This window comes from Megalopta genalis, chromosome 5 (genome assembly GCF_051020955.1).
Source record: "Megalopta genalis isolate 19385.01 chromosome 5, iyMegGena1_principal, whole genome shotgun sequence".
Lineage (NCBI taxonomy): Eukaryota > Metazoa > Arthropoda > Insecta > Hymenoptera > Halictidae > Megalopta > Megalopta genalis.
The window spans coordinates 22,071,518-22,085,289 of NC_135017.1; the positions used below are offsets into that span (position 1 = coordinate 22,071,518).

Here is a 13,772-nt window from a genome sequence, read left to right on the forward strand (position 1 = left end):
TGCGTTCTGACGATGCTGAAATACATTATATCGATAATGGGTATCGATCGTCTGGGGCTCCCTTTCCTCGCACAATGATGTTGAGAATGTAAAATGTGAAATGTATTTCCACTTCCGTGGGCCATAAATTAAATGCTCGAAGACTTGCCGGCTCGAATAATGCGCATCCTCGAAAACATTAAAGTTGAGGAGGCAGATTATTTCCATCGGTAATTGTGAACAGGTACTCGCGTCAGGGTAATCCTCGTGAAATTATTAGGCACGCGTGTCCCGTTGGAGGGAAACAGGTCAACCGCGTATTATTCATAATAAAAGGTAACGTCGAATTTTAATTACGTAATTTTGCAATTGCCTCACCTTAACTATTATGACCTGGTTTCTTTGGAACTAAGGATGTGTGGAAACTGGCTTCTAGAGAAATCTGGAATACGCCCAAAATATGTTCCCCGGGCGTTTTCGCCCTGCCAGGTTCATTCACAACTCGGCACGCACACTTCTAAAGGATAATATTAGAACTTTAATATCGTGCCACATTCACTTTAAAAAGTGGGAAGATTAAACATCATCATATCCGCACGAAATTACAATGTTTGTGAACGTTCAAACCTCTTTTTTTCCCCTCAGAAAATCCTCGCCGGACTGCGGTTTTCAATGCAAAGCAAACGCTTCTTCTTTCAGCAAGAACCAGAAATTACGTGAAAATATCTTCGCCTCTCGAATTTCTCATGCTTCGAAAGAATTTACCGTTCTAAAGTTTCGCGTATTTCGTTCTTGTTACAAACGCGGTCATAATTATTGTTAGTCATCATTATTTCTTTTCTATCGTACGCTGCAAATGAACAAGCAACGAAATTCTATGCTGTCAAATATACCGAAATTTACAGTAGCAAAATTGTTTCTCCCTTCAATATTTTTAATTAAGGGTTCCAACGACCGATCTTCATAATTTTTAACACTAAACCAACCGACCTGTAATGACGACTAGCGTGCATTGACTCATAAGAGCGAAAAGATAGAATTCATTTGGATTTTCTAAAGTTTTAATTATGAGACTTGTTTCAATAATATAATTTGTTCAATCATTTCCTACGAAGAAGTCTCCAAAGTTCGTAGTATCGTAAAATAAAAAATCGGTCATTTTGACCGTGGTAGGTTTAGTGTTGACCATTTAGTGTGGACCATTATGCATATTCAGAAATTTCTCAAAACGCTTATAAGAAACAGAATAAAAATAAGTTAATAATACTGACAATTTTAAGCTTGAAATTAGCGTAACAATATTATTGAATTCTTCCTACGTCTTCACGGTTCAACGTTCCACCAAATCATTTTTTTTTAATAAATGCATAAAGTCCGCGATCTTCTCGCTATCGTTCCCACCTTTATTCGCTAGCTTTTCGAAGCATAATTAAACAACGACCGCCACGCACGACTCATAGGAATGTCGTCGACAGCAACTTGAAAGTCCATCGAGAACTCCGGCACTTTTTCGTACGCGCAACAAATTTCACCTAAACGCAACAACGATTCGCGCGAGAATAAGTGTTATGAAACAGAGAAACGCTTGCCAGGATAAAAGCAACGATCCGTCGCCGTTGTTTCCGCGACGAACAAAGCGAGGCAACTCTGCCATCTCCGACGTCAATGCTCGAAATCTTATTATCCTAAGACGGGACGGCTCATTCCCGGAAGGTTCGGCCGAAAAAGTTCTGAACGAAAAACTCTTAGACGAAATATCTGCGTGCTACGGGTACGGGGCGGAGGGGAGAGGGGGCAGGGAAAAAAAAGGATACCGTGACAGATAATCAAATGTGTTCCCGAAAAAGTTTCGTGCACAGGTCTTCCCGAGTAAAACTTTTTTCATTTGACGTAATGCAGCCCCGGCGGTGCTTGTGCCCAGGCTCGCCTTAATTTTCAAAGATAAGGCCTCGGCCCGCGGGTCAAAGTTTCCTCGAAAATCGAGTTTGCCCTGGCCCCGATACCACGTTGTTGTCGCCGTCGTCTATTTCGTCCCGCTTCGTGAACACACACGATCCGCGACTGCGACGCATCGATTCCAGAGAACCGGAAGCCAAGGAACACGCCGGTCGTCGTTGCACCGAGCAAGAACAATCGCCGCGACCGTTCTTGCCCGGCGATACATCCGTTATCTCTTTATCTGGCGCAAACGTGAACAAATTGCGAGCGTTTATGGCCGTCCGTGAAATAAACTCCCGGGCTGGTCGCGCCGTCATACCGAGACCGTGACGGAGCAAATTTTATTAATCCTGCCGGACGCGTGTAATTGAGGGAAATTAATCGACCAGAAGCCGCGGGGATTCGCGGCGTTTTAGCGCAGCTGGACACTTTCGCTTTTTACGCTGCACGTCGATTACAAACAGCCGTTTCACGCGTAATCAACCCTTTTGCAGTCGAGTGGAAACTCTAAGGCGTCGCTGGAAATTAGAATTGAAACGTTGAAAAGAACAAATTCGACGGTTTCGTTGCTATGGATCGACGAAATTTACTGCTGTAATTTGAAAATTAATGTTTCCGCTAATCTGTTGTATCTTTCCATTTTTATGAGGACTCAAAAAAGAAAAAACGGCGAGAATGTTCAAAAAGAAATTGATACGATATAGCTTAATTTTTCAATTTTGAAAAAGTAATTCGTGCGATGCAGCTTAACTTTCCGTTTTTAATTCGAACAGATAAAACAGATTATTGTCATAAAATTGTCGAGATGTTAACGCGTTTCGGACTTTATTCTCGGGACGTAGCGCTGGCCTCGAATGTTGTATCGGTAATTATTTGAAACGCATGAAAAAGCGAAAGAAACGAGAAGTTTTTTGCAATGAACGACTGTCACCGTTATCAGTCGCCGGGCCGGAAATGAAAATAAAAACGCTCGATATGGATCGGCCGGCTTGTAATTTCTCGCGCGTGTCAAGTTCCACGCGTTGCACTACAATATGATTCGATTGCATCGATAAGGGAACAAAACGGCGCAGGAGGGATCATAGATTTGATCGGCGCGTGAAATTTGCAAGCATGAAAACTATCAGAATCATTTTGCTTTATTGTACGTTCGTTCGGTCTGATATAAATCACGTTAGTTACGGTACATTCAGGCAGAAAAAAATTCCTGCAACCATTTTGTTTGTTAATAGCAGCACCGAATAAAGGTGCACGCTCTGCATTCGATCTCGTGCATGCCAACGTTCCGCGTCATTCAATGAAACTGTATTGCTTCGATCGATCTTCTTGCCTCGATTGAATCGAAATTATTGTTAGCTATTGTAACATTGCAATTTGGCCGAATTAATAATCGATAGATTATTTCCTTTCAATCGTTTACACTCGAGTTATCTCAATGCGGACGTAAATATTGTAAATGCAAACATACACGATATTGACAATAATCATCGTCATTTTTATCGGCGTTCTTTAATTTTATCGTATCACGATACGTTATTGTGCAGCATTTAACGTGTTCGAATATCATTTTACCAACATCCAAATTAATTTATCTTTCAGGGTGGAAAATTTTACGCGGAACCGAAATAAGAAAATTAATTTTAATATTTCGCGATGATAAATTGTTGAATAGAGAGAGAGACAGAGGTCCAAGTAAATAACGCAATTAGAGTGTTCCGAACATAGCTAAAGCTAAACATTGATTGCAGACGTCCAACGCGCATTAGGACTTATAATTCATACTGTACAGGAATTGTGTGCGTGACTACGTTACGAAAGTGTAGAGCCATTACAATTTGCATCGTCCCATTAGAACGAAAGCGCTAACTCCTCGTTTACGCGTTGTGGCTGATTAAAACCAGCCCTACACACTGCCAAGTTGTAGATTCCGACCGTAAAACGATTTACAGCCGCAGGCATCCTGACATCCATCGTGTCAAATTGTAACAAAAACGTTTCACCATGTGATCAAGGTTGCGCAGCGTATTTGCACAGTATTCGAATTTTTAATTCAACGAAAGCACGAATATAAAATTCACAAGCGTTCGTTTTTAATAACTTTATTGTGGTAAATAATTATATTAATATACTAAATATATATATATATATATATATATATATATAAGTATTAATATACTAAATTTAATACTACGGACTAATCTAAAAAATTTCTTAAAATTAATATACTTGATTTTGTCGGATTGAAATTAAAAAAGGTCGACTTCTTTACATATCGCGGACTCTAATAAAATTCGTCGGATAGAATAAATTAGCGTAAAAACGAATTTTCATTCGGAGCAAATTAAGGTGTTTATCGATTTTGTGTCAGACCATTTAATAATAATCATTCAGATTGTTCCGGACACACTTTTCGTTCGTTTTGTTTAAATGAATTTCTTTCTTACTCCGTGACACGACTTTAATCGTGTTCGAAATACTTTGCGCACTTCGATTCACAAATAACACGAGCATAAAGCGACGTTCGTTCATGTGTAACGCGATATTTCACCAAAAAACGGTGTCGCTCGTACACGAGTGATACGATTAAACGTTTCCGTGTGCCCCACGAACGTTTAATGATTTTCAGGAATTTTGGCTTCATATACAATACCATTTCATTTTCTGCTGCAAAGTGTGCGATGAAAATTTGATTGCGAAGCAAATGAAGTATCAGTAATTTTTAACATACGCCTTCCAAACATGTAACAAAATGGAAACATGCAGCAATGGTTCTGCAACATTTTAAATTACAGTGGTTGATTTTATATTTGGATCTACATAATGCTTCGATTCGTAAAATAAATTGTTTTCATCCAGAGAAGCATATTTACCAAATGAATTAATTAAAATCATAATGGTGTCGGACACATTTCCGAAAATTTTGATTTATGTCTCGAAATGTAATTTACATAGAACAAAATGTCAAACAGACAAGTAAGATAAATGATACAATTACTGTAAATTAACTTAACTCTAAATTGATTCAACTCCTTTGTCCCTCTAAAATATTTCCATAACCGATGTAAAATAACGGAAACACGGTTCAGACGTTCATACACGCAATTCCGCCGCAGAAAATGGAACGTTTTAATCTTATAATTTGCAGAAAACCGTAGAAGTTCGTGTAATATCGCTCCAAATTGAAACTAATAGCAGCAGCATTAAAAATCATTATGTTTTCCCAACAGGTGTAGAGTCCGCACGCCCACCCACCACATCTTATACGTTTAAGTAACTTAGGGTCGCATTAATTGCCTTTCTGAATAGACTTTTTCATAGTTTCGCAGCTCCGATCTTTTCTCGTTGTTTTCCACTGGTAATTACAGTGCACCGTGCTGACGCCTTTAAACACGAATTAAACGCTGGTGTACGTACTTTCACGATGATTCGGTGTTCGGTTCGCTTTTTAAAGAAATTCGAAACGAAATGAATGAACTTCGAAATGCGAATACAGTCAGTTCTCCCTAATTTTCCACCAGCTTCTAAACAAAAATGGACAATTTGGGAAGAAATACGATTATTCGAGCCTTGCACCTCGTTCTCATAATTCTTGACAACAGGTAACTATAAAAATGAGCCGCGAGACTCGAATAATCGTATCTCCTCTTCCCAAATTGTCCACTTTCGTTGACAAGCTGAAGGAAAATTCGGGAGAATTTACTGTATATGAAATAAAATATAGTTAATGTAGCTATATTATATACTAAAATATATAATTTAATAATATAATATAATATAATATAATATAATATAATATAATATAATATAATATAATATAATATAATATAATAATATAATATAATATAATAATATAATATAATATAATAATATAATATAATATAATATAATATAATATAATATAATATAATATAATAAATAGCTTATATATTGAAATATATAAGCTATATTAAAATATAGCTCAATCTAAGGCAATCCGTATACAAAATGACTTATAGTGCAAATTAATCAAGATGACGTCTGGCACAGTAACTCTAGACAACTGTCCTATTATTCGAACATCCGTGTCGCTCTACTTAACTCGGCGAATCGAAGTTCCATTGATACAAATATTTAATTGGTTATACTATGCAGATATCACATGCAGGTATGACAATCGACACAAGTTTTGCTTATTATTGTTCGACCGTAACGACGAAAGATCAAACTGGAATTCAATTGGAACGAAAATAAGGTCGACCAGCATGACAACTATTTCATTTAAGAATATCAAAGAAATGAACGAACGGCACACAATACCGATCCATTTTGCCATTGGAACGGAAGATCCGTTTATCTACGACAAAAGGATTTCCGATAAAATGGCATTCCTGACGAAAGAAAATCGTGTTATGTCGGCGAGGTTTTGCACGAACAATGCAATGATAACCGTTGCACGCAGAACGACGCCTTTAAGATGCTCAGGACCATTTTGAAACGTATTAGGGACGCGGAGGAAACGAAGAATTAATGATCAATTTGAAAACGCGTTGTTGCGACAGTTTGTTGGCTCGGCATCGACAGATATTCAAGCAGCAATTTATATTGAAATAACCATCGCGAATGAAACAAATATTCGATATGCACGCGTTCAGAGATGAAAGAAATGTTAGGGCTCAGCTTTAATGTCCACTGCAGAAAATGTAACAATTTTCATTTGTTTGTCGCGCGTATTGAAATTTAAAATACAATTTTTAATGTACGCGTTTTTAAAATACACTTTTTACAATGCAGTTCGATCATTTTATACCGTGAATACTGAAATGCCTTTTAAAAATGTTTGTTACGTTCGTTGGAAAATTGACGATCGATGTATTATTTTATTGAAATGATTAAACAACGAATACGAATTCTTATTCGGCTTGATTTATTATCGGACAAATACACGATACGATAAAACAACTCGCAAGCCGAATAAGTTCGTAGCTAACGTCAAAGACAAACTCGCCCCTTTGTGCCACTCTTTTCTCAAATTCCCTACGAATCTCGGAATCCAGCAAAGGCTTGTAGCTATTGTGCTTTCCGCGGCTCGTTCTATATGAATGTGGTTACAGTACAATTACATTTCAAAAATGTCGTTCCAGCAACTCCACACCACCTTAGCAAGTTTTCCCACTCCGCAAGAAATCAACAGTTTTCTGGCTGGCGCTTCCAATTACAAAAGAAAACGACCGTTTTTACACGTCCGCGTTCTGCTTCGACTAAATCCCATGAAAACCGCGGTTCTTCGAATCCAGAAAACACGTTTCAATTAAAGTTGAACGATGACCGAATATCAAACTTTTTCTTCTCCGATAAATCCATTGCTGCCGCTACACTCAATGGACCATTACTCTTGCAATATTAAAAACGCAATATCCCACGTTTGTTTGTTTTTTTCTATTAACACGTTCCGTGCCACGTGTACCATCGATGGTACACGCTTGCATGTTTACTTAGTGAACTGAACAAATTGTTTACAAGAAATTTAGAACCGAAGAATCAATTTCCACCGCAAGAATGGGCGTTGATAAGTTTTTGTTACGTTGTTATGTGTACGAGAATTAATAATTGCACGTAATACATCAAGTTTTAGTAAAATATCAAAGTGTGAAGATTCGAGTAAAAAAAGCTCGGCACGGAACGTGTTAAATAGGAGAGAGCAATCTTTTTCGTTGTTGCCATTATATGCAAACGACGTGCGTTTGCGAATGGTCGAAGTTGAATGGCCACGTTGGTACGCAACGCTGTCAAAACATTCGAGCGTAGAGCATGTTCCCTTTAACGGCGGAACGTGTCGTTACCTTTAATGCGATGTAATCTGTAACATTTAATCAGCAAAAACGCAAAAGCGATTCGAATAATCCGCGCGCCGAAGGGAAAACTTGAACGAATCCGCGATAAAATTTCGCCGGCCGTCGATGCGCCCCGTTTTCCGCCACGCAATCGAATCAGAAAAAGATTGTTACCCAGGAAAATATTTAACGATCTTCGTGAATTGATTTCACGGTGAAATGGATTGCATCGTTATTCCCTTTCGGATGCATAAAATAATGAAGCCAACGAACGCAATGTTTTTCGCCCCGCGGAAAATATCGATCGGAAAGCAATCTGATCGATTACTGCAAAACTTCATTACTTCGTTGCATATACATAACGTCAAACACTTCATTCGATCTAATAACTATAGTATGGATATTTATGCATTTATGGCACTGCCAGGTTTTCCAAATGCAAGGAGACGCGTAAATAAATTAACAAAGCCTAACAGCTCTATTTTGTTCTATTTTTACAACGAGTAATCTTTCGTTTAAGAAACTTTTCGTTCACCTTAATTTTTTTAAGTTCGCGTATAAAAATTAAAATTCCAATGAAGATCAACTGTCTATTAACACGTTCCGTGCCGAGCTTTTTTTACTCGAATCTTCACGCTTTGATATTTTACTAAAACTTGATGTATTACGTGCAATTATTAATTCTCGTACACATAACAACGTAACAAAAACTTATCAACGCCCATTCTTGCGGTGGAAATCGATTCTTCGGTTCTAAATTTCTTGTAAACAATTTGTTCAGTTCACTAAGTAAACATGCAAGCGTGTACCATCGATGGTACACGTGGCACGGAACGTGTTAATAACTGATGTAATTGAATTTATAAAATACGTATTCGTTTTCATACATGAGCATCTTACTCTCATCAAAGATCTGTTTGCTCGTGTAAAACGGTGAACATCGTTAAAGTTTATTCAACATTCGTTTGCGCGGAATAGTTCAACAATCTCGTGTTCTGCAAACGCAGAAACGATCCGGTAACTGGCCAACAAGTTTGAGCAAACTGTCCGGCTAGCTACACTTGGCTGCGATTCTGTTAATTGGCTCTGGATGGCGTTAAAAAGAATTAAACGATCGTTTTAGAGCACCTCGGGAATTGCTTTTATTCTCAGACCAACTCTGATCCATTGCCCGTGATTCGACTGTGATCCTGATCGTTTTCCTATAGAGTTTATTTAAAACCCATTAACTCGGACATCGATGCTCCTTCCTCTTCGTGATTTCGCGGTATCGTAACGCTTTTTTCGCAAACCTCCGAATCGATCATCGATATAGCTACGATATTTAGTTTGCTTTTATATCGTTTTATTATCATTACTATTATTATTGTTATTGTTATCATTATTATTATTATTACGTTACATTTTTGTAGAGAAATTAAAAGGTCATCCGACCCGTTCATGCAAAATAAATGAATTCAGTAATTTTATAATCGAACGATCCGAGAGAGTCGAGAGTCCGGTGTATTAAATGATGAAAAATGATGAGAATGAAAAGTGCGGAGGCGATTGAAATTGTTACGGGCGTGTCGGAACGTTGCGTACGGGATTAACGTGGTAATTCGTGTTTGCATTGAAATATTATATTTTAATAAATTCGTGAAATACTATTATTACAGATTCTTAAAATTTCGTGGCCACTCGATTATCGGAAATTTGATCAGCGGACAGGCTTCCGGAACAAACGAGAGATACGCGATATCATAGTCTCGCTCGTTGTCACACGTATCGTCACTAGCGTATTCCGCAAAGGCCTTAAGTGATTAATTCCACACTTTCCTTTGACGGCCATTGCACGCTACTTTGTTCATAATATCCTTCACAGACTGCCGCGATGAAAATACCGCGCGCTCGTCGCAAAACGGCCAGCGGAGCGAAAATATTCCCAACAGTATGATTCGATGAGGCGTAATTGAAAGCGCGCGCACGAGCGCACGAGCGCAGCAGCTCATTTAGCGAAACAAAAAAGAAAGGCTGCACACGCGAGGAGGGTCGCGAGCGTTCAATTATTGACCAATGGAGTAAAATAAGTATTTACGATCTGGCCGGTTTTCGCTCGACTAAATCTTCCCTGTCCGGTTCCCAATTGTTTCCGCTCTCGAAGTTTGCGCTCCCGATTTTATTCGGGACAGAAGCGAATGGGAAAACATCGCGAGCGTCGGCGACCAACGCGAAACAACGGTCGGCTCACGTGTGATATTAATCTCCGCGGTCTATCAGTTCGTACATTTTCGCGCGCGACAACGTAATTTTGACATTTCAGCGACGTTGACAGCACAACGGTAATTAATTGCGAATCGTTTTAATAAAAATTTCATTCAGTTTGCTTGTAATTGTCATTATTATTAATGGGATAATTGTCATCTGGATGATTTCATCGGTAACGATGACGTGATGACGGCGATGTCACACAGGAGTCGCATTCTCCGGATAATTCAAACAATGACGAACGAGGCTTTCTGCGACAAATTGGCTGTCGGCAGCGTATGTCAGAAAGAAGGGATTCATTAATTACGGAACCGTCGAATTCTCGAAAATAGAATTGAATTCCGTGTCATCGTAAATACTTGTTACAATTAGACCGCGGATTTGATGCGTTTATTGCAAAATCTGGTAGATGAAATACAGAACAATCGTTACGCTATTCTCAATCTATCGAAACTATTACAATAAGAATTACATCCTTTTTTAACTCTTGTTCTGCAGAACTGAAGCAGACAAATTTTGTTTTGCATAGAAGTCCGTGGACAAGTTTGACACATGATTTATATAATTATTAACCTCTTGGATTACGATTTCTTTCACAGCTACTGCGATTAGCACTTGTTTGTCGGTAATTAATTCGTACGTGGAACAAGTGATGTATATTTATTGAACGCGAATCTTTGCTTTAACGTTGAAATATTGATAACAGAAGGGTTGAACTTTATTTCGGTTTAAAAGACGCGAGTAACGTTTGAGGAGGTCAAAGTGGAATAAATGACATTTTCCTCTTCGTGAGAAAGAAAAAACAATACTAACATGTGTATTATTTATTGATCAAACTTATTCTTAAGATACTTTATAATTAAGTTAGTTCAGAGTTGAGTTAATTCAGAGTTAAGTTAATTCAGAGTTAAGTTAATTCAGGGTTAAGTTAATTCGGGGTTAAGTTAATTTAGGGTTAAGTTAATTCAGGCTTAAGTTAATTTCAAGTTAAATCAATTTAAAGTTAAGCTAATTAAGAACTAAGTTAATTAATACCAACTGTATAATTCACAGCACTTGTCCTCTCGATATTTTTGCACGTACTCGATTACGACCGAAATCTTCGGAACGAATTTCAAACTATTCTTTCATCCGGTCAACTTCGAAAAATAATAATTTTCTTGCGTCAACCTGTTCCGCCAATTGCTGCTGTTCCGTCAGCAAAACACCCAAGTAGCAGATCCCCCAAAAAAGCGTGGAACAATCGCCGGTAACAAGTAACGCGGTAAGAACCGATCCATAGATCAGTAAACCGCGACAAGCTCGGCGCTTTCGTGGCGCGTCGTGTACCACGTTGCACGATCCCGAGGCTAGAAAAAAGCTAGATTCCGGCGAGCCGAAAATTCACGAGCGCCGCTCGCCAGGCTAAGCCAGGACGGATGAACCGGACCATTACCTTGTTCGCCAGCTCGCACGAAGACAATCCCATGAATCGCCAGGAAGAGGAGGACGGTGAGCCCGAGGACGCTGTACCGTATATAGCAGCACATCTCCGAAAACGAGGAAGGGCCAGTCCCTACGTGCTGTCTGGATGGCCCCTCATACCCTCTTCCAGCGAATGTCCCGCTGCCAATCGGCCACCGCCCGTAGAAAAAAGGTAACCTGGTCGGCGCCGTGTGCGGCTAGCTGCGATCTGTCGGCGTCTATTACGTCGCAAACACCACTCGAACCGATAACTGTGGCAGCCCGGATCCCTCCGCCGCAGCGACATTAACCGATTTCACGGTGGAGTGGCTCAAGACCCGCCTCAATTTGCGATCGTGAAAAGGGACCGTGGATCCTCGCTCGGTTTCACGCAGTTGCGGTCCTCGGTGGAGATCGTCGGGCCCGGCGAGCTGAACATCATCGTCGTCCGCGAATCGATCATCTTTCCCGCTGGAAATCGTCGCATCGGCGTCATCCAAGCGCACACGTTCCTCGTCGATGTTCGCCTAAGAACCATTTAATTCTGTCCCGAAAGCTGGTCCACGCCTCTGCGACACGGAACGCGCTCCGAACGCTGCGCTCCTACGTCGACGATCCGCGAGCGAGCTATCCGGTCTCGTCTCTTTCCATCCGCTGATTTCCCGCACGGGACAGCCGCGCGATTCGCTGGCTAGCAGCCTGCTAGTGCTTGCGCGAGATCGGCCGAACCCCTGTCAAAGCCGCGGGATTGATTCCGCGCGTAAACCGGGCGCGGGCACCCTGCCGCACCGGTCGGAACGATTTTCAATCCGGAGAGGATCAAAGGTCCCCTCCAGCCGACCGGCAGAGCAATCAGAGGGCACCGCCACCTGTTTACCGAAAATTATCTGCCGGCGGGAAATAGGGGAGATCGTTTTTCCACACGGGGGAGAACCGCGATCCTCGAAGACGATCCCCGGCGCCCGTGCCACGGAGCTCGCACTCGCGACCCACGGCTCGCTGGAGAACACAGGGAATTCGTGGCACGTCACGAATCGCCGGAGGGAAACGGACGGGGGATCACTGACAAAACTGTACCAAAACGAGCCGGATAACTTGTTGACTGCCGCGTCGCACCACGTATTCCTGGGTTCGCACAACACAACTGTTTCTGCGTAACGAGATCAGTCCGGGACGTGCCCGTCCTCCGGAAAAGAGCCGCGATCCACCCGAGGGATCCTCCCGAGGATCCTCCTCGATCGAGGATCGACGCGCGGCGCGGCGAAGCTCGCTCGCGCGAACAGCTGCAACAACCGCGAACACTTCAGACACCTTTTTTCTTTTATCTCGTTTTCTTTTTTTTACTTTCCGAACACTGCGTGTCTCGACTCGTTAGAGCCGCCGGGAATCTTTTCGGGATCGACACTCGACGATCATCGGGAGAGAGCTGGCTCGTCTTCTCTCGTCACCCGGGGAACGTCATCGCGAGAGACGCGCCGCGACGGAGAACCGAGCGGAAACGCGGCGCAAGAAACACGATGGGGGAGAGAGAGGAAGAGAGAGAGAGGGGGGGGGAGAGAGAAAAGATAAATTAGGATCGCGGTTGGGGCGAGAGAGCGCGATACGAAGCGGCTGCACGCGCGAAAACGACGAAAGCTCGCGCGGACGAGTGCAAGCGCAATGCCACGAGCGTTTCGGTAAACTCGCCGGGTGCTTCCTCGAAACGCGGAGCCGAGCAGAGACGGCGGTAGCCGCGCGAACCCGAATGAACGGATCATGAGACTCAGCTGCCGTTAGGCGCCTCTATCCAGCCACCACCATCGGCGGAACGCCTGTCCGGTTGCGCCGTGGCACACTGATACCGCCGTCAACCCCGTTCCCGGTCCCTATCCTTCCGAAGGACACGTGATCCCTTTTCCACCGCCGACTTTATTTGTTGAACGCGCTCCTTCCGGAATAACGTGAATTCTAACATTACCACGATATCGGTCATTTAACAGTACCGGGGCTGCTGAAAATGACTCGTTGCGGTAACGTTTCGTTTTTTTTTTATTTTGTAAGACTTTTTCTGAAATACGTGAATAATTATGTATAGCAGTTTTCGTTTTTCTTGTTTGTATATTGTAATATTTTATACAGTTTCCGTTTTTAAATTTTAAACAGTTCATATAATGTCCAACGCTAGAAAAACGCGACGAATGGTATATATTACTTTCTGAAAATGTCAAGATTGGTTTTATTTGAACTTTGTACGACTTTTTATGAAATACGTGAATAATTATATACAGCAGTTTTCGTTTTTCTTGTCTATATATTGTAATAATTTATACAGTTTTTATTTTCAAATTTTGGACAGTTTTTATAATGTCCAACGTT

The 13,772-nt window shown here is 41.2% G+C and overlaps 1 protein-coding gene across 1 annotated transcript in view; it reads right to left on the minus strand.

The window, feature by feature from the left end:
* Positions 1-13,237, minus strand: part of LOC117219774 (alkaline phosphatase) — a 445,727-nt gene extending 432,490 nt beyond the window's left edge. The window contains exon 1 of the mRNA XM_033469198.2: positions 11,410-13,237. Coding sequence (XP_033325089.1) covers positions 11,410-11,503 — 94 coding nt within the window. The 5' untranslated portion in view covers positions 11,504-13,237. The remainder of the gene's footprint in view (positions 1-11,409) is intronic.
* Between the last annotated feature and the right edge of the window lie 535 nt (positions 13,238-13,772).